Here is a 27,387-nt window from a genome sequence, read left to right as displayed (position 1 = left end):
ACAGATTGCATTTGAATGAGCAGCACAAAACTATCACCTCCAACAAGGCACACCATCCATTTGGAATTCCGAACTGCAATTATTCCCTTCCTGGTGCAAGGAAGTTGCCATAGTGACTTGCCCTGGGCTACATGGAGTGCAAAGGTAAACACCAAACCACAAGGCAATATCTGACCTGCTGCGCTCCTCAACATTTTTCACCAAGAAAGCTGCACGCTTGATAATTTCAGTCTCTCCTAACAGCTCATTTCTTCCACTGCTGTCTTGTCAGTATAACTAAGCATATACTCTACCTAGTAAAGCTCAAATTACTTTAGATATTGTAACTGTTTACTACTGAATACTGTAGTAATGTGTGTATACAAAATGCTTTCTACAGCTTTACAATGTTTTTTACATGAAGTGAATCTGTAGATCTTGTCTGTGTGATAGAAACAAAGCCATTATACCCTAAATATTTTTAGATATATCAAGTTCAATATTCTATCATAACATTATCAATTAGTTTGCATCATAATGTAAGGAATTTATAATTACACAGTGTTCAGCCTTTAGCACCATGCTGCAAGTTATGTAGCTATGCTTTGCAGGATATCATTTCCGAACATCAGATTAGAATGTAGATTATTATGCAGACTTCCAAAACAAATAACACGGTGAAATAAAATGTTGTAACATGTCCTGGCATGTTCTGCGGTGTAGACAAGTGCACTTTTTTCATGGCAGAATATTTTGTGACTTTGCCACTGTGGAATTGTAAACTTGGAAGTCTCACACTGACACCTAGTGGGGATAAATGGTAATGACACAGCAAAATATGCCAGTCTCTCAGATTACAAAGTAGCGTTACGTACATATTCACACAGTAAATATTGAAATGGTTTGTTTTGCTTTGGTCGTCATAGCTTTAAGCAGGTCTAACTTAAATGATGAAGACATTTCTTAAATACAAGTTTTATTTTTTACCTTCATATATATATATATATATAAAAATCGACATTCTGATTCTAGAACTTAAAAGTGTTTATAGTTGAAGAAAACAATATGCTGTACTGCTGTATTTACATATGAAATTATTTACATAGGCCTATGAATTTTATACATTTCCTTTCAGTTCACATCAAATTCAGTTTCAACAAAACTATTTATTTATTCATTCATTCATTCATTCTAACACAAAATTATTAAGTAAAATTATACTTTTAATATGTTCTGTCAATGCGATTTCAGTGTGACCCGGATCAAACTCCAATCAAAGTACACAGATCTTTTACAAAATAAAAGTCCTTTTTAAATTTTTGGATGAACTATAGGCTAAGTGATTTACAATTACCGCATGAATTTTGAATGTTGGTGCTGTTATAATGTTTCATGCAGCACAGGTCAAATGCACAGCTCTATGCACGTTGATGCTCTTTATAACCAGCAGATGGCACTCTACGCTTGTCTGCCGGACACCTACATCACTATTCGCGTCGCGTCAGCAGAGGGCGCTCGTGAGCGCTGATCTTACAATAACACATCGGTCGCGTCTCAGCCGCGCGCCTCAAAGCGCAGTCAAATGGCGCCTCTCCAGAGAGCCACGGCGACCAGTTCGACCAGCTGATGTTAATTAGGGCATAAACCGCTTGTCTGAGATATTACTCTCTTTATGTGTTATGATTCTGTAAACTATGATTTCTTAATTTATCTGCGACAAATGCGGACGTATAGGAAGACATTGCGCTTAGTTGTGCATGGAGCTGATGTTATTCCTATAACGGACTGACAACTGATAGATTCATCCTAAGGTAAGCAATGCGTGTAGTGCTACTTTAAATCATTCTGATATAACAGCAGTGATTTATTTTGGTTGCAAGCAACCTTGCATGTTATATTTGAAAATGTAGCTGTTGTTGACGTTGTCTCTTTGCAACACGTAAAATACTGTATATTTTATGAGTAACGTTACACATTACACAAGCGTTTGGGAAATCTCAGCATGCTGTCAGGATGATCCGATTCACATAATCCAGGGAAACTCCATTATATCTTATACGTGTCATTTAAGGAGCTGGTGATTCAACAACAGGTTTCCCTATCGGGCTTTCCCTATAACCACCAGTGGCTTTAATGATAATAGTGACATCTAAATGGATGGGTTTAATTCACTTCAGAAATGTTCTTTTAGTATTGTTTACTGACGGCTAGACTACTCAGAAAACAGATGAGATCATGTGGCCCCCTTTCCCAGGACATAGCTCAGTCAAAACATGACCTTTTACGATGTTTGTGGGAGTTGTTCTTAACAGTTTGTTATATAATACTGACAGTCTACTGTTGATTCATTGGGAGAATATGCTTCCCACATTCGTTGTTTATGCAGGGTTTTAATGCATAAGGAAATCAGTTGTGAATTTTTTTTTTTTTTTTTTTTTTTTAACAAACCAACTGAGACTAGAGCGAGAGAAAGAGAGTTATTCATTAGCTAATTATAGTTATTTTTTATTTTTCTGTTATTGATTAAAATATTAATTTAAAAAGTCAAAATAGTAGTCATTTTAGTATTATTTATGTACTTATGCAAACTTTTTTTTTTTTTTTCCTTCCAGATTTCATAAGTCTGTGTTCTATATTTTCTTATGATCATCAGTCCTCTGTAGAAGGGTGGCCGAGCTGGACATGTGCCCTATTCATGCATAGACTCCTGCAAAGCCTCTCAGCCTTTTTTGACTGGACTAGCAGCCACAGCCTTGGCATTCATTACTGTGGCCAGTCTGGGGGTGACCCAGATCATGCTTGATTTAAGTATTGAACTCTAGATGTAGTCTAGTGCCTAATCTATTGATTGGCAGCCAGTTAGGACTTATTCCCCAACAGCAAAGATGGCTAAAGCCAGAAAAGTCTTAAAGGGTTAGCTCACCCAAAAATGAAAAGGGTATCCAACAATTCAACAATCATTATACATAGCTTTTATGATTCCTCATTATAAACATAAGGAAGAAACAAACACAAAATAACAATATATAAAAAACAACAAAGCAAAACAATCCCCATACCACCCTAGGGACTTTTATCACATTAATGGGACAATCAATGCTATACAGTTGCTCAAGCTACGCTATCAAGGTAATGGAGAAGGGGAAACCAAATTTTATCAAATTGATCCCAAAAATGAAAATTCTGTCATTTATTACTCACCCTCATGCCGTTCCACACCCGTAAGACCTTTGTTCATCTTCAGAACACAAATTAAAATATTTTAGTTGAAATCCGATAGCTCCGTGAGGCCTCCATAGGGAGCAATGGACACTTCCACTCTCAAGATCCATAAAGGTACTAAAAACATATTTAAATCGGTTCATGTGAGTACAGTGGTTCAATATAAATATTATAAAGCGACGAGAATATTTTTGGAGTATTTCAGTGATGGCCGATTTCAAAACAATGCCTCAGGAAGCATCGGAGCACAAATGAATCAGTGTGTCGAATCTGCTGTTCGGAGCGCTAAAGTCATGTGATTTCAGCTATTGGCAGTTTGACACGCGATCTGAATTATGATTCGACACACTGATTCATTTGTGCTCCGATGCTTCCTGAAGCAGTGTTTTGAAATCAGCCATCACTAAATAAGTCGTTAATTTGTTTTTTTGGCGCTCCAAAAATATTCTCGTCACTTTATAATATTAATATTGAACCACTGTACTCACATGAACTGATTTAAACTTGTTCTTAGTACCTTTATGGATCTTGAGAGAGGAAGTGTCCATTGCTCCCTATGGAGGCCTCATGGAGCTATCGGATTTCAACTAAAATATCTTAATTTGTGTTCTGAAGATTAACGAAGGTCTTACGGGTGTGGAACGGCATGAGGGTAAATAATAAATGACAGAATTTTCATTTTTGGCTGAACTAACCCTTTAAGTACTAGCCCTTATGTCGTTCCAAACCCATAAGACCTTCGTTCATCTTCGGAACACAAATTAAGATATTTTTGATGAAATCCAAGAGATATCTCCCGCAGAAAGGAACGTAATTACCGTCATTCAAGGTCCAGAAAGTGGTAAAGACATTGTTAAAATAGTCAACGTGACTACAGTGGTTCAACCTTAGTGTTATATAGTGACGAGAATACTTTTTGTGCGCAAAACAAAAATAACGACTTCATTCAACAAATTCCCCTGTCATTCTCCTACACTGTTTGTTCAGCGCTTCCAGGTTCTACATCAGAATACCGGCTCAGTATTGGTCAGCTCCAGCGTCAGCATCACACGCATGCGTCGTGCTGCTCATATGAACAGCATCAGCCAATACTGAGTTGGCGTTCTGACGCAGAACCTGGAAACACTGCACATAACCCTTGTCATTTTAACGATGTCTTTACTACTTTTCTGGACCTTGAATGATGGTAGCATCCTATGGGGGATAAAAAAAAAAATAACCTCTCAGATTTCAGCAAAAATATCTTAATTTGTGTTCCGAAGATGAACAAAGGTCTTTTGGGTTTGGAACGACATGAGGGTGAGTAATTAATGACAGAAATTTTATTTTTGGGTGAACTAACCCTTTAAATTCAAAGAAATGTGGTGAATAAATTCAAATGAGGGTTTTATGAAATTAATTGGGGGTTTTTTGACAGGATGTAGAAAATTATGTAGAAAACTATTACTAAAAGGAATATGAGCCCAGCTTTGAACTCCACCTCAAAAAAAAAACATTAGATTGTATTTGGTTTACATGAAGGTTGATGCATTAAACCTAAATTGGGATGTTCAGACAAAAAGATAAAATGAGGGGAAGTTAATGTGTGACGTTGCAGAAGCGGGCTGAGCATGAAAGAGGGGCATTAGTGTCTGCTGTAGTACAGCTGGTCAGCTCTGAATGTCCCTTTCATGAAATGCACAGGGACTTCCCATGTCCGGAACAAACTGTGCCTGCCAGCTTTTAGTCTTCCTGCTCTATACACACACAAACACTTTAAATATTACGTTAAGGTTTTGTTAATGTTTCAGCACAGGTAGACAAATTGTTATTGAGGCCACAATAAATAAATTAGCCTATTAATATGTCCTTTATGATTTTTTTTTTCTATGACCACTGAAATGTTTAGCATCTTTTCAGTCTGAGGAAAAGAGGCTGCGGTGACTCACTGCATGCTGATCACCAGCTTTACAGAATGTGTGGTGTATTTATGTCTGGTGGAGCATAATATCAGCCTCGGCCTACATCAGGGGTGTCAGACTCAAACCATGGTATTTAAGGGCCAGACTGGACTAAGCGCCACCATATATATTATATTATATTATATTGTCTTGAACTTTAAGCATAAGAAAACTGTTTAAATGTATAACAAATTTAAATCACAAACTGCCTTCTTTGTAAAACTCTGACAGAATAAAAACAGCATGAATGTGTATTAATATTCAGTGGTTGAGAAATTCACTTTTTGTACCTGTCCATGTTGTCATGAGTGATTTGCACAAACTGTAGGTAAAAATGAACTGGGACACTTGTTACTCTGATCCAGATTGAGATGAAAAGCGTGCATTTTTCATAGTGTTCTTTATTTAAGGAGGTTCTGTCGCTTTAAGACGTGAAATGTCACTTGCAACAAGTTTTTATCCATCCTGCCGCAGCTAAAAGTAGAATATTATGAATATATCATGCAGATATGCAAAATGTACTTGAGTAGCTCATTTAGCATCATTTAATTTTAATATTTTTCTGCAAATCATTCATATTGGACTTTATGGGGACTAAGTTTGATCCATGTGGCCTAGATCAGGGTTTCCCAAACCTTTTTGTCAGCCAAACCCCTTTGACATTGATGTACCCCCTGAGATTTTGAAGACAATATTCACGTGTGTGGTTCTCTGATGTTGGTTAATGGTCATATGACATACAGATAAACGCATCAAAGTGTTAGTAAGTTAATTACTTTTATTTGTTTATATTTTTTAAATAACGTATTTATATTTGCTTTTCATGATCTCACATATTTGCTTTTATGTTTGCTTTTCATGATCTCACAAACCCCAGTTTAAGAAACCACAGCCTAGATACATTACAGTTAGGAACTGTACCTGTACTGTTCCTACGTATTTGGTGTCATGAATTCGCTGTGAGGTCATGTTGAAATAGAAATATGATTTTTTTTTTTTTTTTTTTTTTTTCCATCTGCTAAACTCGAATATGAACTTTAATAATGGCTCCAGACATCAAAAGAGCAATGAATGGCAGTAGATCTGAACTTAACAGATCAGTATAGAAGGAATCCCAAACGAAGTAGGTTAATCTCCATGCTAATGAGGCCACAGGCCAGTGACTTCAAAACAGAGATTACAAATTCACCAAAAAGTAAAAAGTGGCCTACTTTCTAAACCTTTGGATACATAGCAAGTATTGATTTCTCAAACCTTGAAAATGCTTATGAGAACACCGAGTACACAAAGACAACTCTTCTACATATTTCTCTGTATTTGTCAGACATTTGTTGAATGAGAGATGATGGGTGTGCATTTTGAACTGCTACAAATCCTTTGATCCCAGCCATTCAAGTAATCTGTTAAATCCTCTTTAGATCATGTTGTCTACACTGAAATGGAACAAGCCCTCTAGACACTCATCTCTTGAGCTTTCCCAAAGCTTTCCGATGCACACTGTGATGTCACTCTATTAAACACTTGGTAATGATCTCAAATCCTTGTTTGTGAGATGATCTCACTTGATCTTATTAGTTGTTACTTAAATCCTCTCATTAAATGATTAAATTACTTTGTGGTATAAACCAAAATATTAATTAAATTAGGCATAGCTTTTGGTGTCTGCATATTTTGTGTATTAAAACAACCATGACATTTCCTTACCTATTAGGTAGAGTGTCAACATTAAAGGAATCATATCATGAGGAATGATTTTCTTTAATCTTTTGAGTGAAAACATCGCAAATGTCTCATTCAACTTCTGTATCTTTATATGATGCAGATGAACTAAAACTATTTAGATAATTACTGAAAATTAAAATTGATAATTTTTCTTATTTATGGTGTAGAAAATCTTTTTTGGTATAAAAAGCAAAAAGTTTTTTTGTGTGTGCATTACGTTACACAAGCAGGTCTCGGTCTTGCAGAGCATAGGTCTGTGCTCCACAGTCATGCATATGCTGGCATGCGTATGGCAAAAACAGGAAGTGTTGCTGTTTCCTTGGGCAGAGCTCACATCCTGTGCTTGGCAGGAACACTCTCAGCTCCCTCAGACCTGCACACTGCTTTGCAGAGATTACTTAAAACCACACTGTTCTAAATGAGGACACATGCTAGTTTTGTTATATTTGCAGAATTTGCCTTCATTGTTGTCAATTCCTATTTGTTCTGAAGGAGTCATTAGCATCAGTTTTTCCCACATGGCCATACTGTTTTGCGCAAAACTTTTTGCCCATCATTGACTGTGAATGTTTGTTGTTGTATGCATTAATAAAGACCACAGTATAAATGACCTATATGACTATATACAGGTGCAAGAAAAAGTATGTGAACCACTTGCAGAATCTGTGAAAATGTGAATAATTTTAACAAAATAAGAGAGATCATACAAAATGCATGTTACTTTTCATTTATTACTGTCCCGAGTAAGATATTTTACATAAGTTTACATATAATCCAAAAGACAAAAAAAAAGCTGAATTTATTAAATGAACCTGTTCAAAAGTTTATGAACCATTGGTTCTTAAAGGTCCTGTTTTTCGTGGTTTTTTTGAAGCTTTGATTGTGTTTATAGTGTGCAATATAACATGTGTTCATGTTTCGCGTGTAAAAAAACACAGTATTTTTCACATAATTTACTTATCTGTATACCGCTGTTTCCACTGTCATAAAAACGGGCTGATGACTTCCTTGTTCTATGAAGTCCCTCCTTCAGAAATACGTAACGAGTTCTGATTGTGCCAGCGGTTCCTGTGTTGTGATTCGACAGCAGCTTCTGCTCCATCTTTCAAGAATAATCTTTGTGCGAATCCAGCATTAAACTGATTGAGATTGAGGAAGCTGTCTTCAGCAAAATGTGCTGCACATAGTTTTACATGTGGATTATAATTTTCGGGAACCGAGTTAAACATAAATTGTAACCATTGATCTCTAAGTACAGCGTCCCTGGGAAGGCCAAACAAAGGTGATTGGACTGCGGGATGAAAATAACAGCGTTTCGACGACATGGCGACAAACACACTCTACAAACGCAACTCTTGCTCTTCTCCGTGGGAGCGCAACAAGACCACGCCCCCTTTTTTGTGTATTCCTGTGGGCGGAGGTTAGTCAAAAAACTGTTTTAGTGACGTCATTAAAGAAGGAAGTAGAGGGATGTAGTCCAAACTGGCCGTTCGATGTAGGCGACTTCTGTTAAATAAAATATCTCGCTTGGCATTGAACTTTGAGCTTTAAAATTTTACAGATTTTATTTATACTCTAACAACAACACTACACACTAACTAAAGTTTGAAACATGGGATCACGAAGAACGGGACCTTTAATACTGTGTGTGGTTATTTCTTTTTCTTTTTTTTTTTTTCTTTTAGTACTGCCCTTTGGAAGCAACAGAAGATACATGAATGTTTCCCAGAAGACAAATCAAGTACAATTCACCTTGATCTTCAAATTCAAAAAATTGTAACCCCGTGCATTAATGTATCGTGTTTCCTTCTGGAGCATGAGTGAAAGTTTGAACCCTGAAAAGGGTTCAAATATGCAAAAGATGTTGGAAAACTGAAGAATCTGCAGGACCTGGAAGATTTTTCTGAAGAACAGTGGGCAGTTTAACTGCTCAGGACAAACAAGGGACTCATGAACCATCACAAAACAAAAACTGTCGTGGATCATTCAGGTAACCACACAGTATTAAGAATCAAGGTTCATAAAACGGGGTCATTTTAACAAACGTTTTTTTTGTTTGTTTGTTTTTTCCCCTGCATTTTGTATGATCTCTTATTTTGTTCAAATTATTCACATTTTCACAGATTCTGCAAGTGGTTCACATACTTTTTCTTGCAGCTGTATATCAAGTCTTTAGAAGTCATGTCGTAGTATGGTCTGAAGACAATACCAAAATTGGTTGGTCCAGTTCACAAAACCAGTCTGAATGGTTTGTTCATGAATCTGTTTCAGTTCTGAAATTCAACTCACTGGCACTGGAACTGTTCTTTTAAGGTTGACTTCAGGAGACTGGTACAAGCTGAATGACTGAGAACATTAACAATATTATTTTTGTCAGGAACCAAGTTCCGTGTCGTGTCCATTGTTCATAAACGTTACTGTAAATGCAAAACTGTTACTGTATCTTTCTCTTTTTCTCTCTGTGACTTTCTCTTAGCCACATTAATTCCGACTAGCGCAGTTATATGCTTGTTTATGTATTCACACACCCCTCCTTCGTAATGTAATCCAGTTAAGAAATTAGGTTGTTCGGATGTTTCAGTGTTGTTGCTGACACAAATCTGAAGACCTACCAAAGGCGTCTGTACTGTATGTGTTTGTCCTGAGCACTTTTATACTTATTTAAAGAGCATAAATGGTTTCTATAGCCAAACTGTTTCTAGAGCGCTCATTAGAGACAGTTGGAGCGACAATGGAGAGAACAGCTTAATTTGGCTTTAACCTAGATAGATTAAAAATAGATCTTATGTAAGACCTTTATCAGTTACATAATTTTACTTGTGCTACAAGCTAAGATGAAATTTATCTTGGCCCCAACGCTTTTTGCAAAACTGAGTAAAACCAGTTCCCTTATTTAAGTGATCTGTGAGCTCTTTTAAATGTGCACACGCAACAAGAAAATGTGCTTAAGAGCTACTTAAGACTATTGACCTCCATCAGCAGATAGAGAGGTTCAATGACAGTGCCAGGCTTTAGGACACTCTGTCTTCATCTCGGACCCTTTTGAGGGATTCATTGTGCCAAACTGATGTTCGTGACCCTACTTTTTTTTTTTTTTCCCTTCCTAACCCATTTTCATGGAGGAAGAGCTCAAGATGTGGTTAGTTGTCTAGATGAATGAACAATGGACATTTATAGGCCTTCTTTCATGCCTGGGATTTCCCCTTTGATTTTGGAAAAAAAAAAACTCTGGGTGCGGTGGACATTTTTGTTTCTAGTAATTTATTCCTTTTCAAAGTTACTTTGTTCTATTTGTTTGTATTTGAGTCTCCTTTTTGAGTACGTAGAACTATGGTAAAGTGCTTTCTCAGAAGGCTATGCGCCACTTGCATCAACTGCAAAAATATCCTTTTTAAACAGGTTGCATAAACACCTTGTCTACCATTGGTCGTACAAACAAAATATAAAAAAAAAAATTAATAGGTATACAATACTGACTAATTTTGGAACTTGATATTGGGTAGAATTCATGGGAACAGGAAATTTTTACTGACTCTTCTTCATTATTGTGATGTGTGTATACAGTGGGTACGGAAAGTATTCAGACCCCCTTAAATTTTTTATATTTATTAAAAAAGAAAAACTGAAATATCACATGGTCCTAAGTATTCAGACCCTTTGCTGTGACACTCATATATTTAACTCAGGTGCTGTTCATTTCTTCTGATCATCCTTGAGATGGTTCTACACCTTCATTTGAGTCCAGCTGTGTTTGATTATACTGATTGGACTTGATTAGGAAAGCCACACACCTGTCTATATAAGACCTTACAGCTCACAGTGCATGTCAGAGCAAATGAGAATCATGAGGTCAAAGGAACTGCCTGAAGAGCTCAGAGACAGAATTGTGGCAAGGCACAGATCTGGCCAAGGTTACAAAAAAATTCTGCTGCACTTAAGGTTCTAAGAGCATAGTGGCCTCCATAATCCTTAAATGGAAGATGTTTGGGATGACCAGAACTCTTCCTAGAGCTGGCCGTCCGGCCAAACTGAGCTATCGGAGGAGAAGAGCCTTGGTGAGAGAGGTAAAGAAGAACCCAAAGATCACTGTGGCTGAGCTCCAGAGATGCAGTCGGGAGATGGGAAAGTCAACCATCACTGCAGCCCTCCACCAGTCGGGGCTTTATGGCAGAGTGGCCCGACGGAAGCCCCTCCTCAGTGCAAGACACATGAAAGCCCGCATGGAGTTTGCTAAAAAAAAAACACCTGAAGTACTCCAAGATGGTGAGAAATAAGATTCTCTGGTCTGATGAGATCAAGATAGAACGCATGGTGGTGGCAGCATCATGCTGTGGGGGTGTTATTCAGCTGCAGGGACAGGATGACTTCAGCTGCAGGGACAGGACGACCCTATGCACACAGCTAAAATAACGAAGGAGTGGCTTCACAACAACTCTGTGACTGTTCTTGAATGGCCCAGCCAGAGCCCTGACTTAAACCCAATTGAGCATCTCTGGAGAGACCTAAAAATGGCTGTCCACCAACGTTTACCATCCAACCTGACAGAACTGGAGGTGTGAATCCAGGTGTGAAAAACTTGTTGCATCTTTCCCAAAAAGACTCATGGCTGTATTAGATCAAAAGGGTGCTTCTACTAAATACTGAGCAAAGGGTCTGAATACTTAGGACCATGTGATATTTCAGTTTTTCTTTTTTAATAAATCTGCAAAAATGTCAACAATTCTGTGTTTTTCTGTCAATATGGGGTGCTGTGTGTACATTAATGAGAAAAAAAATGAACTTAAATGATTTTCGCAAATGGCTGCAATATAACAAAGAGTGAAAAATTTAAGGGGGTCTGAATACTTTCCGTACCCACTGTACATCCACGATTCATCAAATTCGAAGGATAGAATCAGATGAAATTGTTTGGATTGTAGAAAGTAGGCATTGTAATCTAAAACTGTTTGAACCGTTTCATGTGAGCAGCAGTGGCCTGTTGCATGAAGCTAGTTGAACAAACTCTGAGTTTCAGAGTAGGTTTAGAGTTGACGAATCCAGATAAATCCAAACTGGTTAAGATCAGGATCAGGTATGAACTTTCTCTGTCAACTCAGGTTTAATCCAGAGTTTGCGATTAACTCTGAAGCGTGTGCACCTGAAAGTGTGACACGTGCGGCAATCAGCCAACCACACGGAACATGCAGAGCGTCCGTTTGATCACTTCTCACGAGAGAGCCGCGCAATTCACTTCTCTTCTGAAGATTAAGAGATCGTTATGAAATATATCATGAAATTAAATGCATTTACAAAGCAGGAATAAACACTGCTGCAGCGAAAGTTTGAGAAGGCAGGTGAAAGAAAATATCTGACTATATCAATGCATGTGAATCAAAGAAATATGCCTAATAATTTATATTAGATTCACTATGAGCTCAAATGAATACACAAGCTTAATTTGTTTAAAAGCTTTATATATCGATGCCTGTATTATATTTATATCAATTTAAAAGCAAAGTTAAATATTAATTGTCAAGTAATAATTAAATGAATATACTATTATATGAATTACACATTAGCAGCAAAAGATGAGCAATTTTGTCTCTAAAATGTTTTCACTATAAACTGCTTTAATTTGGAGCAAGAGATACAGGGGGAGTGGCTTTATTGCATCAGATACATGTAGGGCTGGGCGATATATCGCATGTGATTGTCACGCGCATTTCGTCAGTAAAGCCGGTTCCCTGATTACCGCTAAATCGCCATCACATGCTTTCAAATGGAGTGTCATTTAATAGACAAAGCCGTAGATCACTGACAAGCTACGCAATATCGCATTCATTATCACAGATGAATCGCCTTCGATAATGAACGCGATATTGCGTAGCTTGTCAGTGAACTATGGCTCTGTCTATTAAATGCCGCTCCATTTGAAAGCAGGTGATGGCGATTTAGCGGTAATCAGGGAACCGGCTTTACTGACGAAATGCTCGTGACAATCGCATGCGATATATCGCCCAGCCCTAGATACATGTCACATTACTCACAGCTGATTGGTTCATTTTGGGTTTGCGATCTCTAACCCAGAATACAACCTGCTTTGGAGCAGGTTAGCCGTGTAGCGTAAGTTACCATAGCAATGAAACCTGCTAAAAACCAATCCACCTTCATAAGCCCGAAAAAACTGAGTTTGCTCAAACTAATCTTGAACTTACCTGGGTAGAAACTGAAACCGGCTTTGTGCAACAGGCCACAGGTTGCTGGAGAAGAGGGATTGAAACTTGTCTGGCCATTGGACAAAATTATTGGGTCTGTTTACACCTGGTATTAAGATGCATTTTTGTCGATTGTATCACAAGTGGACGATGCTAAATACAGATGTAAACGGGCCCTAAAATGTTTTGAGTTTGTCTACTTTTGACCACTTACAGAGGTAGTCCAAAACGCATTTAATCGTTTTCATAGTGTAAACGCTCATGTGGTCGAATGTGTTCAAACAACCACAAAAGACAGCCTACTGAACTAATGATTAAACTTTATGGGAAGCACGCTAGCCAGACAGGATTCAAACTTTGTCGGCTGAAGACCCAAGTTTGGTTTCAAGACAAAAAATGTACCAAGCACAATGTTCTCTCACCATTCCTGATTTCCACCTAGAAATCAGGACACAAGTGGTTGAATGTGGACAAAATAGACAGGTTAAAAGATCAGGTGTAAACGGGTGTGTGCCTCCCTTGTCTACTTGTGATCCGATCTACCAAAATGCATCTTAATACCAGGTGTAAACAGAGCCATTATTTAAAATTCGTTCCTGATGACATTTGATGTATTATGCCTATACTGTTTGACTGTGACCACGATTTTAATGTTTGAGACAAATATTGGTAATCGTGAAAGAATTATTTCGTAGCTGTCTTTTATCACTTGCATTCACACTGACGGGCATTTTATTGCAAGTGTAATGAATCAGAAATTTTGGGTTTCAGTCCTACGGTGTGATGAAGAACCAGTAGGTGCACAGCAACTGGTGATGTTTGATACAGTGTGTTTGTCAGAGAAAGAGAAATCTTGTATTCCCTTGACATTATCAACACTGCCTCCTTCGCACTAAAGAAAAAGCAGTCTGCGATAGACTTTAGACACTCCACAACATATTTTTTGCGTTTTGAGGATGTCATAAAGTGCAGTGATTTATGGGCCTGTCATTGTTGTCCTAAGATGTACATCACACAGTCAGTCCAGCATAAACTGTCTCACGGTCTCTGCCTTGACTTCTACCCAAGATGTCACGGCAGGCATTTCACACAATCTGAAAAGCAACAATCATAAAATCTCACTGTGTACACGTGGCTTTACATATGATATGACTGAGTTACTGTGTCTAGTTAAGGTTGTGTGGGTGTGCTGACAGAGGTGAGAGGCCCAAATGGAGAAACGCACAGCCTGCTGAGAGCCCTTTGTTGTTTGGGCTGTCGACTATTCCCACAACTAACACAATGAGATACTGCAGGCGCAAGCACATGAGTCTCCATCTGTCTCCACCTACAAAGATATCTGCTGTCGGGAAGCACACTAACTAGTCTGAGTGTTCCTCAATCATTTATATCAACTCATGATGGTGTGTAGTCTGCAATGAGGTGGTATAGTGGACCACAATTACATTTTAGTCACTTCAGGTGCAAAAAGTTTTGCTGTGCCATATTGTGAAGGAGCGTTTGAAAGTTTACACGTACAGTAGCCTATAAATTATATGTGTTTGTTATGTGGAGGTCTGTTTGTTTTTAGCAGGCTGCGCTGTGTTGCTCGTACTCTCTGAGGGAGTCTGTTCTGTAGGGCTCTCCAGTAGAGACAGTCATTAGTTTTCTTTGGGTTGCCTGGCAGCAGTACTGAGGGATATTGACATACTTGCCATTGACTGATTGGACAAGCTCTCAGCAAACAGCAGAATCTCTTGGAAGGAAAACTCTGTGGCAGACCAAGCATTTTTAATGGATAAGTAATGAGATACCCTGAATCTTTATATTCATGGTCCTAGATAAAGGTGAAGTGTCCTTCGTTCAACTTCTGAACACAAATTAAGATATTTTAATTAAAATTAATTAAAGATTTTAATTAATTTTTTTTTAAATAATTTTTTTAACTGCCTATTTTGGGGCATAATTAGAAATGCAGCGATTCAGGGCTGCGGCCCCTTTAATTGCTCGCGCTCTCCGCCCGCCCCCCCAGAGCTCTCGACTCTATCATTGCATAAACAAAGTTCAAACAGCTAATATAACCTTCAAAATGGATCTTTACAAAGTGTTCGTCATGCAGCATGTCTAATCGCATAAGTATGGTATTTATTTGGATGTTTACATTTGATTCTGAATGAGTTTGATAGTGCTCCGTGGCTAACGGCTAATGCTACACTGTTGGAGAGATTTATAAAGAATGAAGTTGTGTTTATGCATTATACAGACTGCAAGTGTTTAAAAATGAAAATAGCGACGGCTCTATTGTCTCCGTGAATACAGTAAGAAACGATGGTAACTTTAACCACATTTAACAGTACATTAGCAACATGCTAATGAAACATTTAGAAAGACAATTTACAAATATCACTAAAAATATCATGTAATCATGGATCATGTCAATTATCGCTCCATCTGCCATTTTTTTGCTATTGTTCTAGCTTGCTTACCTAGTCTGTTGATTCGGCTTAGGGTTGTGCCGATGGACGACCGAAATCACGATGGAGAGACACCATCTGATGCCACGCCCCCGCCCCGCCCCCGTCCCGCTCCGCTGCAAGTCTTGCAAGTCGACACACTAATCCTGGTCTCTTCAATAGACTATAGTTAACCTAAAATCTTTGCAGGAATTGCTCTGTAAATTAAATTGAGAATATAACTAATGCATATATGCTATTTTAAATACTGTAGTTTATGCCAGAGACGTGTGTTAGTCTGTGAAAATACCATGTCAGGCATACCTATTGGAAAGCCCGTATGAGTCATTAGTTGGGAAATAAAATAACCCTTTCGCACGTAAGTTTAAAATATTCTGGCGACCGTTATTTAGAACGTATCACTTTATTGTTTCCATGGTGACACGTCATTGTTTGTCATGTCACCCTGCAGCGCTGTATGACTGATGATCTGCTTTTATTTCAGTTTTCCTTTTTTATTCAAAATATTCACAAATGTGTTAACTATAACATGAAATATCTGATATTCCGATAGAATAGAGTAAACTTTAAAGTTACTTACACAATGTGTATCTGATATGAATAAAACATGTCCTCTAATTATAATGGAAAGAATTGTTATTGCCGCTTCTATATACATCAATGTGTATTTTACAAACTCTAAATGTATTGTTTTGTTTGTATTTATATGTATTTAAACATCCGAAACCTAAAATAAACATTATGTGGTTGAAAAGACTGCATATTTGTTGCGCGCGTCCGTCTATACTTGCTGCATATTTGCTGCGCGCGTCTGTCTCTGGTTTAGCGCCAGCCAATGCACACACGTACATTTGAATGTAATGTACATTCAAATGTACATTATCCTCCCCCCACCCCCGCCCGACGATATCATCGTCCATCGCGATGTTTTACTGTAAACATCGTCAACTGCCAATTTAGGGGACATTGCCCAACCCTAATTCGGCTGTGCACATCTAGACGTTAATACTGGCTGCTCTTGTCTAATGCCTTTCATAATGTTGGGAACATGGGCTGGCATATGCAAATATTGTGGGCGTACACCCCGACTGTTACGTAACAGTCGGTGTTATGTTGAGATTCGACTGTTCTTCGGAGGTCTTTTAAACAAATGAGATTTATATAAGAAGGAGGAAACAATGGTTTTTGAGACTCACTGTATGTCATTTCCATGTACTGAACTCTTGTTATTCAACTATGTCGAGGTAAATTCAATTTTCAATTCGATGGCACCTTTAAAAACATTGTTAAAATAGTAAATGTGACTACAGTGGTTCAACCTTAATGTTATGAAGCGGTGAGAATACTTTTTGTGCACAAAAACAAAAACCCTCATGTTGTTCCAAACCTGTAAGGCCTTCGTTCATCTTTGGAACACAAATTAAGATATTTTTGATGAAATCCGAGAGTTTTTTTTTTTTTATCCCCCATAGAAAGCAACGAAATTACCACATTTAAGATCCAGAAAAGTAGCAAAGACATTGTTAAAATAGTTAACGTGACTACAGTAACCTTAATGTTAAGAAGGGACGAGAATACTTTTTGTGCAAAAAAACAAAACAAAAATAACGACTTTATTCAACAATTTAGTCTCTTCCCTGTCATTCTCCTATGCCGTTTACATTGTATAGACAGTGCAGGCTTCCGGGTTCTACGTTACAACGCTGACTCGGTATTGGCCGACACTGTTCATATGAGCAGCATGACGCATGCGTGTGATGCTGACACAGGAGCTGGCCAATACTGAGTCAGAGTTCTGACGTAGAACTTGGAAGAGCTGCTGCACCGAGTCTACAACGTAAACTGCGTAGGAGAATGTAACATGAGAAAGGGATGTAGATAATGTGTAGTGTTTTGTTTTTAATTTATTTCAATAAAATAGTATGGTATTTATTAACTGCTTTAGCTGTTTTTAAGATATGCTTTGTCTCTGTCCTTTAGTGTCCCAGATCCGCGTACCATGAGCAGCTCTCGCTACGAACCCAGCTGGGACGTGGACTTGGCACCACTTTTGTCCTGTAAACTGTGCCTGGGAGAGTTTCCCCTGGAACAGATGACCACCATCTCCCAGTGCCAGTGCATATTTTGCAGTCTGGTAAGGACTGTCTTCAGTGGCCACTCCTGTTTTTCAGCAGTGCGCCAACTAGTCTTAGAATACAAATTGTAATACAGTCTCTTTACATGTGAGAATACAACAGTAATATAACTGCACTAAGCTGGTGCTCATAGTATGCCCCTAATTCTTATTACCTGTCTGATTCCTATTATTCCATAGATAGATAGATATGTACATGTACTGTTATTAATACTTTTACTGTTGTTTTTGCCATGCTAATAAAAATTCTTGAATCTTGATATGGGCCAAATTGGCCTGTTCTTTACAAGCAGCTCTTGAATGTTGTCTCAGCAGAATGCTGTGATGGTCTGATGTTGGCTTGACTACAATGAACAGAGCGTTTGTGGGTGGAAACGTAACCACAGGCAGCAGTTGTCTCATTATTTTTTCAAAGATGAAAAATAGGAAATCTGTCTCTTACAGTGTTTGAAGCAATATGTTGAACTGCTCATTAAAGAGGGCCTCGAACCAGCTATTAGCTGTCCAGACTCTGCCTGCCCAAAACAGGGACATTTGCTGGAAAATGAGGTAAGCTGACTTACAATTTGTCATTTTTACCAGAGACTAGAAATAATTGTGCTTTATTCAAGGTTTCTGTCATTTGCTCCTGTCTTGTTCATATACTCTGTTTCTCTGCTGTAGATTGAGTGTATGGTGGCCACAGAGGTCATGCAACGTTATAAGAGACTCCAGTTTGAGCGAGGTGAGTTTCCCTGAGAGATGCATAAGTAGTATGTTCCTAAATAATTTCATTTTTTTTTTACAACAATTTCTATTTTATTTTTTCTGTCTTTAAGAAATACATTGCATCTGAAATTTAAAAGGATAGATCACCCAAAAAATGAATCTTCTGAACACATAAGATATTTTGAAGAATATGGGTAACCAAACAGTTGATGGGCCCCATTGACATTAAAAAAATACTACTATGGAAGTCAATGGGGCCCATTGACATTCTTCAAAGCATATTATTTTGTGTTCAGCAGAATAAAGAAATTCAGGATGACAGAATTTTTATTTTTGGTTGAACTAACCCTTTAAAAGCGCTTTGTTTCTCTAAGATGGGACTGTGAGTTTCCTGTCATCGAATATAGTTTTTTTTTTTTTTTTGAATGCTCAACATCAAGCAACATGAAGTGATCAGGACATTGTTAAATGTTTCATCCAGAATGAGCTGTTTTTGCAGCTTAGTTTCAATAAATGTGTTGGTTTTTTTGTGTTTGGTTTTTTTTTTTTACACTGGGAGGAAGTTCTTACATCATACAAACTAAGATTATGTGTTCATTCATCAACATTTTATATCAAAATAAAATTTGATTCCTCAGGTCAAATTGAGAATGTAGATGTCTGAAGTAGTTGTAGATCAGACCAAATGGGTCATCATTTCTAACATGTTGTTTGTTTTTCCTTACAGAGGTGCTTCTGGATCCTTGTCGGACCTGGTGTCCTTCGTCCTCATGCCAAGCGGTGTGCCAGTTGAATGAAGCTGAGGTGCAGTTGCCGCAGCCGGTGCAATGCCCTCAGTGCAGTCTGCGTTTCTGCTCTGCCTGTAGGGCAGACTGCCACTCTGGCCAGGCGTGTCAGGAGAGCCTACCAATTACCACCTTCCTACCTGGGGAAAATGGGTACTTGCTCTAGTATACTTTAAACCCTCAGCATCAAATTATGTAGAATTCACAGCAGAGATTTTGTTTTTGTGGGTGTACCCCATTATGTATGAATAATAATAACCCCTTATTTTCCCTTCAAATACTTTTTAAGTTTCTCTGACCTATTTAAAGTCAAGTATACAGATCATTATGAAGTATCCAGTGTTGTTTTGAAGTAACACTGCATGACTGGTATTTATTTTAGTAACATTTCTGTTTAGAGTAGTTTGATTTCAACAAAAACGCATAGTAGAAAAACATGCTAACGATGAGGACCGATTAAATGCATTAAAAGTGACCGTAAATACATTCATAATGTTACAAAATTTTCTATTTCAAAAAATGCTGTTCTTTTGAACTCTACCCAAAGAATATTGAAAAAAATAAATGTATCCCCCAAAATATAAAGTAGCACAACTGTTTTCAACACTGATAAGAAGACAAAATGTTATTTGTACTACAAATAAGCATATAAAAATGATTTCTGAAGGATCATGTGACACTGAAGACTGGAGTAATGATGCTGAAAATTCAGCTTTGCCATCACAGGCATAAGTTACAATTTAAAGGTGCCCTAGAACCAGTTTTTACAAGATGTAATATAAGTCTAAGGTGTCCCCTGAATGTGTCTGTGAAGTTTCAGCTCAAAATACCCCATAGATTTTTTTTTTATTAATTTTTTTAACTGCCTATTTTGGGGCATCATTAACTATGTGCCGATTCAGGCTGCGGCCCCTTTAAATCTCGCACTCCCTGCCCCCCGAGCTTTCAACTATAATACAGTGCATTTACAAAATTCACACAGCTAATATAACCCTCAAATGGATCTTTACAAGATGTTCGTCATGCATACTGCATGCATGCATCGGATCATGTGAGTATAGTATTTATTTGGATGTTTACATTTGATTCTGAATGAGTTTGATAGTGCTCCGTGGCTAAAGCTAACATTACACACTGTTGGAGAGATTTATAAAGAATGAAGTTGTGTTTATGCATTATACAGACTGCAAGTGTTTAAAAATGAAAATAGCGACGGCTCTCGTCTCCGTGAATACAGTAAGAAACGATGGTAACTTTAACCACATTTAACAGTACATTAGCAACATGCTAACGAAACATTTATAAAGACAATTTACAAATATCACGTAATCATGGATCATGTCAGTTATTATCGCTCCATCTGCCATTTTTCGCTATTGTTCTTGTTTGCTTACCTAGTCTGATGATTCAGCTGTGCAGCTCCAGACGTTAATACTGGCTGCCCTTGTGTAATGCCTTGAACATGGGCTGGCATATGCAAATATTGGGGTCATACATATTAATGATCCCAACTGTTACGTAAATGTTCAAGATTCACCTGTTCTTCGGAGGTCTTTCAAACAAATGAGATTTATATAAGGAGGAGGAAACAATGGTGTTTGAGACTCACTGTATGTTATTTCCATGTACTGAACTCTTGTTATTCAACTATGCCAAGGTAAATTCAATTTTTGATTCTAGGGCACCTTTAAAACTTCCTAAAATAATAAAAAACAGTTCCTTTAAATTATTGTAATGTTTCACACATTACAGTTTTTACTGTATTTTGATCAAATAAATGCAGCCTTGGTGAGCATAAGAGACATAAAAAAAAATTACAGACCCCAAAAACTGTAGTGTTTATATATAAATTTGAAGCATCTGAACATCTGTTCTCTTCCATGTTCATCTCAACGCTTCAGTTCCAACATCAAGAGCCAGGAGGATGAGGCTCCGATCAAACGCTGTCCTAAATGTAAAGTCTACATTGAGAGAGATGAAGGCTGTGCCCAGATGATGTGTAAGAACTGCAAGCATGCCTTCTGCTGGTACTGCCTGGAGTCATTGGATGTAAGTTGTACATACAGTATGACTTGTTTAACTTATTATTATTATTATTATTATTATTAGACTTATTAATATTATTACATATTTAAAAATGGGCCAAAAAATGTCTATACTAATTATGTATCATAAAGGTAGAATTTCCATAGGAATGTCTTATTAAATGTCTTATTCCCCCACTACAGTCATGCTTGGTTAGACCAATATATTGCAAGTGTTTTGAAGCTTCTCCGTGTAACTCATATTCATCTTTATTGACACTAACATCTTTCCTTCACCTCCTCAGGATGACTTCTTACTGATCCACTATGATAAAGGTCCATGCCGGAATAAACTGGGTCATTCCAGAGCCTCCGTCATCTGGCATCGGACACAGGTATGTACCACATGAGCGCATCCCTCCAGACTGCAGATATGAAGTGCTAAAGACAAGCTGGCCCACACAGTTAACCTGAAATAACCCTCCATTTCTATAAAAGTAACCGAGCATGATTTATCATTCTGTAGTAGGGAGATATTATGCATTTATTTTGTGTTATGTCACACTTGCTAATGGCTTACTTTACTGTGCAGGGAGATTAGAGACACTTTATTATATTTGAAATGGAGAGAGAGCGAGACGTGGTTGATCCTCAAAAGCACAACAGGAGGCATTGATGCCATTTTAAACCTGCCTTGACTGTACTGCTGTATGTTAATATTTCAGACATGTGTGATATAGAGCAGTAGTTTCTTTTAGATTTGAGATTAGTGCTGAATAATCAAACTGATGATTTGTTGAAGTTTGACAACATTTTCTTTATTTTATTGTCACACCTCAACAAATCAAGTTTGATTATTCAGCACTTATTCTCAAAACTAATGGGCTAGTCCAATTAAATCAATTATTTTAAATCAATTTTTTTTTTAAATGGTAAATTTATGTGAACATCAATGTATTATATAAACAGTACCGTTCAAATTTCATATGTTTGTTTGGTTAGATTTTTTTTTTTTTATGCACACCAAGATTGCATTAATTTGATCAAAATATAGTACAAACAGTAATATTGTGGAATATTATTACAATTTAACAGTGCAATCGAAAAAATTTTTACAAGATGTAATATAAGTCTAAGGTGTCCCCTGAATGTGTCTGTGAAGTTTCAGCTCAAAATACCCCATAGATTTTTTTAAATTAATTTTTTTTAACTGCCATCATTAACTATGCACCGATTCATGCTGCGGCCCCTTTAAATGCTCACGCTCCCTGCCCACGGAGCTCGCGCTTGCCTTGAACATCATAAACAAAGTTCACACAGCTAATATAACCCTCAAAATGGATCTTTACAAAGTGTTCGTCATACAGCATGTCTAATCGCGTAAGTACAGTGTTTATTTAGATGTTTACATTTGATTGTGAATGAGTTTTAGGCTATGCTCTGTGGCTAATGGCTAATGCTACACTGTTGGAGAGATTAATAAAGAATGAAGTTGTGTTTATGAATTATACAGACTGCAAGTTTAAAAATGAAAATAGCGACGGCTCTTGTCTCCGTGAATACAGTAAGAAACGATGGTAACTTTAACCACATTTAACAGTACATTAGCAACATGCTAACGAAACATTTAGAAAGACAATTTACAAATATCACTAAAAATATCATGATATTATGGATCATGTCAGTTATTATTGCTCCATCTGCCATTTTTCACTATTGTCCTTGCTTGCTTACCTAGTCTGATGATTCAGCTGTGCACATCCAGACGTTCTGCCCTTGTCTAATGCCTTGAACATGGGCTGGCATATGCAAATATTGGGGGCGTACATATTAATGATCCCGACTGTTACGTAACAGTCGGTGTTATGTTGAGATTCGCCTGTTTTTCGGAGGTCTTTTAAACAAATGAGATTTATATAAGAAGGAGGAAACAATGGAGTTTGAGACTCACTGTATGTCATTTCCATGTACTGAACTCTTGTTATTTAACTATGCTGAGGAAAATTCAATTTTTAATTCTAGGGCACCTTTAAAATAAGTTTTAAATTTGAATATATTTATTTCATTGAAGACTAGAGTACTGACTGCTGAAAATTCAGCTTTGCCATCAGTCACATGATCCTTCAGAAATCATTCCAATATGCTGATTTGGTCCTTAAGAAACATTTCTTCTTATTATCAATGTTGAAAATGGTTGTGCTGCTTAATATTTTTGTGGAAACCATTATACATTTTTTCAGGATTCTTTGTTTAAAGTCATGAAATCTAAATTGACACTATTTACTTTTAGTGCACAGTCTTGTGATGAACAATTAACCTGTGCAAGTTATTACACAGGAAAAATCGTGGTAATCTTTATTCAATATCTGAAAATTTGAATAGAATATCTTTAACCACTCCCCTCCAACCGTCTGCTACGAGCAAGAGATGGAGAGGAGGTGCGCTAAAATAAAACCCCGCCCTCTATTAAATATTCCGTTTCACTTGAAAATATGTCATAACACTGGTTACAACTTCCAGTTCACGTGGACTTTAATATGTATATCCTCTGTAACTTTATAAATGTCCTTATGGTCACTTTTAATCCATTTAAAGTAGGGCTGGGCGATATACATCGATTCATCTTCGATACTGAACGCGATTTTGCGTGGCTTGTCCGTGAACTACGGCTCTGTCTATTAAATGCCGCTCCATTTGAATGCAGGTGATGGCGATTTAGCGCTAATCAGGGAACCGGCTTTACTGACGAAATGCGCGTGAGAATCGCATGCGATATATCGCCCAGCCCTAATTTAAAGCATCATTTCTTAGTGTTAAAATATATCCATTTTAAAATTAGGTCACAGTATTAATACAAAAGCAGCATGTTTGCTTGTTGATATTCCATTTTATTTGGAATGTTTGTTAAAATGTTCAGAAATGGAATTAAGAGTCTTTACTTTCTTGACACTCCCAAAATTATAATAACTTTTTTCAGAAAAAAACTAAATCCGTACCTGTAGTATAGGATAAATACCAAGTTATGATCACCAAGAACCATTACTGCCCCCCTGTGGCAGAATGCCATCTGGTTTGACATGTAAGAGCATCACAGACCAAGATCTGTTTCAGTTTATAATCAACAGGAATGTGCACTCAATATTCTCATTTTTTCCCTTCTTTCTTCTTTTTAATCATTGTGATCTTTTCACCTCTCTGTTCAGGTTGTTGGGATCTTTGCTGGCTTCGGTCTGCTCTTGCTAGTGGCCTCCCCTTTTCTTTTGCTGGCAACTCCCTTCGTGCTCTGCTGCAAATGCAAGTGTAAACGTGGCGACGACGACCCTCTTCCTACCTAGAGTTCTGTTTCAGCGTCAGGAGGCGACTTTCAGCTCGTTTGACCGAGGATCAGCTGTGATCCAGTCTCGTCTGATTCTCCTGAGCACACTTTGCAGGGGGCATTGGTGAAAGACTCGGCTCATCTGTCCGTGAGACTGCACATCTCATCTGTCCGTGAGACTGCACATCTCAGTTGCATTAAAATGGTGACTTGCATTGAAAGGAGTTATGAAGGAGCAGAGAAGCTGATTGGATGAGCCATCGGAGTTAAACAAATCTGTAGTGTTTGGAAACAAGCACTTCTGTTTCCTGTATGACATACAGCTGTCCTTTTGTTACACACTGTCTTGTACTCTATCTTTTCTCATCTTCACTGTTTCTTCACTTTATGTGGTATTATAGTTAACTAAGCTATTTTATGATGTTGTTTATCCTGGGATATAACAAATTCTGTTGACTACAGACTTGACAGAAATACGTTTCTAAGCAGTGCTTTCATACTTTTCTTGTAGCATAGTCACATAACCTCAGTATTTCTGCCAGTTTTTAGTCTATTTGCAAATGCATGCTGGAGGCAGAGGAGGTTTCACTTCTGTACTTCCTACAGAGGCTCTAATGAGCCTCAGCCTGCCACTTGCTTCTATATGCTTCCTATACACTCGATCTTAGGACAGTAAAACCTCGTTCTTCCATTTGAATCTACTCAGATACTATACACACCCCAGACGTAGCAGACGTACCACCTGATGCCTTCTCAAAGCTTGTAGGCTTGGGTGTTGATGAAAGATTTCTTATCCTGGTATCGGAGAGCTGGTCAAATATCAATCACTGTTTATAACCGAGCTATCACAAACGAATCATTAATGCAACTCATATTTTATACATGTCGTGAATAATGTCATCTACATACATTTTGTTGATATAACACATATGTTGGCTTTTGTTTGTATTTCCAACCCAGAAGGGTCTTGTACACAACCTGTTGAAGATCCAAATACAAACCTGCATATTACCATGTGCCTGCCAATTTAGGTCAAAGTAATCAGGCCAGTGAGGCTTAACTTCTTACTTTTCAGGTCACTCTAGAAGTTATTTAATTAATTTATTTTTTTGGAGTAATACTTTTGGGAACAATTTGCCAAATGTGATGTGTAAGCCCATGTGTTCACTGTCTAGCACATTAATAATTGGTTGATGACTAGGGTACACCTAGTTTTTGTTCTTGTTCCTTCAGTTAAATATGCCTTTAATTTTTTTTCTATGTTTTGTAAACTTTTTTTTTTTAAGTGTTGAAACACTTTTTGTAGCCAACTGTATATAATGTGTATTCACATGTTTTTCATGTTTAAATATATTATTATTCTGCAGTGCACTTGGTTGGCTTTTCTTTTGCATTAGAACAACTAAAAAAAATAACTTTAGGCAAAACAACATAAAGCTGTACCTTTTTAAATGTCATACTTAAAAAATCTTTTTTTTTTTCAAAAGTTTAATCTCATTTAATACCTAACTAACTTATAACTAGAACTTTATAATTAGTAACTTATTACAAATTATGTGCTCAAGTCCTCCTGATTTGTTTGTTCAATACATGAAGATGCTGCCTGTAAACTGCAACTATATATTCTGCTGTAATTGCACAATATCTAAACTTACTAAAGCCACTATGTTAGACTTTCTAATTTCTTCCATTTATATGTGTAATATATGTGGCCCATCTCTATACTGTCATAGCTGGTAAGCAATGTTAGATAAAGGGTTAGTCCACCAAAAATGAAAATTCTGTCATTACTGACCTTCATGTTGTTCCACGCCCGTAAGACCTTTGTTCATCTTCGGAACACAAATTAAGATATTTTTGATAAAATCCGATGACTCAGTGAGGCCTCCATTGCCAGCAAAATAATTAACACTTTCAGATGCCCAGAAAGCTACTAAAGACATATTTAAAACAGTTCATGTGACTAGAGTGGTTTAACCTTAATGTTATGAAGTGACAAGAATACTTTTTGTGCACCCCCAAAAAAGAGACTTTATTCAACAATATCTAGTGATTTCAAAACACTTTCAACATCAATTGGACATCAGTGTAGACATCAAATGGATGTCAAGTTTTTGACATCAATTTGACGGAGGTTTTTTCTACATCAATTGGACATCAGTGTGGACATCAAATGGATGTCAAGTTTTTGAAGTCAATTTGACAGGGTTTTTTCGACATCAATTGGACATCAGTGTGTGGACGTCAAATGGATGTCAAGTTTTTGACGTCAATTTGACGGGTTTTTTTCTACATCAAATGTGTGTGGACGTCAAATGGATGTCAAGTTTTTGACGTCAATTTGACAGGATTTTTTCGACATCAATTGGACATCAGTGTGTGGACGTCAAATGGATGTCAAGTTTTTGACGTCAATTTGACGGGTTTTTTTCGACATCAATTGTGTGTGGACGTCAAATGGATGTCAAGTTTTTGACGTCAATTTGACGTTTTTTTCGACATCAATTGGACATCAGTGTGTGGACATCAAATGGATGTCAAGTTTTTGACGTCAATTTGACGGGGGTTTTTTCGACATCAATTGAACATCAGTGTGTGGACGTCAAATGGATGTCAAGTTTTTGACGTCAATTTGACAGGGTTTTTTCGACATCAATTGGACATCAGTGTGTGGACGTCAAATGGATGTCAAGTTTTTGACGTCAATTTGACGGGGGTTTTTCGACATCAATTGTGTGTGGACGTCAAATGGATGTCAAGTTTTTGACGTCAATTTGACAGGGGTTTTTTGACATCAATTGGACATCAGTGTGTGGACGTCAAATGGATGTCAAGTTTTTGACGTCAATTTGACGGGGGTTTTTCGACATCAATTGTGTGTGGACGTCAAATGGATGTCAAGTTTTTGAC

General features: G+C 37.4%; 1 protein-coding gene across 3 annotated transcripts; it reads left to right on the top strand.

Annotated features, from left to right (window-relative positions):
• rnf144ab (ring finger protein 144ab) lies at positions 1 to 25,848 on the top strand. 3 transcript variants are annotated; one of them, XM_048206374.1, is made up of 8 exons: positions 1 to 144; positions 17,491 to 17,644; positions 18,089 to 18,193; positions 18,308 to 18,368; positions 19,080 to 19,290; positions 21,039 to 21,186; positions 21,467 to 21,556; positions 24,365 to 25,848. In XM_048206374.1, the coding sequence occupies exons 2-8, from the start codon at positions 17,510 to 17,512 to the stop codon at positions 24,494 to 24,496; spliced, it is 882 nt and encodes a 293-aa protein (XP_048062331.1). In that variant the 5' UTR covers positions 1 to 144; positions 17,491 to 17,509; the 3' UTR covers positions 24,497 to 25,848. The 3 variants fall into 3 exon arrangements, with proteins under 3 accessions (XP_048062331.1, XP_048062328.1, XP_048062329.1); XM_048206371.1 differs by lacking the exon at positions 1 to 144 and adding an exon at positions 1,506 to 1,790; XM_048206372.1 differs by lacking the exon at positions 1 to 144 and adding an exon at positions 8,780 to 8,853.
• Positions 25,849 to 27,387: the final 1,539 nt, after the last annotated feature.

The sequence above is a fragment of the Megalobrama amblycephala genome, linkage group LG11, assembly GCF_018812025.1.
Source record: "Megalobrama amblycephala isolate DHTTF-2021 linkage group LG11, ASM1881202v1, whole genome shotgun sequence".
In the NCBI taxonomy this organism is placed as follows: domain Eukaryota; kingdom Metazoa; phylum Chordata; class Actinopteri; order Cypriniformes; family Xenocyprididae; genus Megalobrama; species Megalobrama amblycephala.
This window is presented reverse-complemented; position numbering and strand designations above follow the sequence as displayed.

Coding starts and splice junctions, on each gene's coding strand:
- rnf144ab (XM_048206374.1), top strand. CDS start 17,510: ATGAGCAGCTCTCGCTACGAACCCAGCTGGGACGTGGACTTGGCACCA. Junction 17,645..18,088: donor AGTGCATATTTTGCAGTCTG/GTAAGGACTGTC, acceptor TGTCTCTTACAG/TGTTTGAAGCAATATGTTGA. Junction 21,187..21,466: donor ACTGCCTGGAGTCATTGGAT/GTAAGTTGTACA, acceptor TCACCTCCTCAG/GATGACTTCTTACTGATCCA.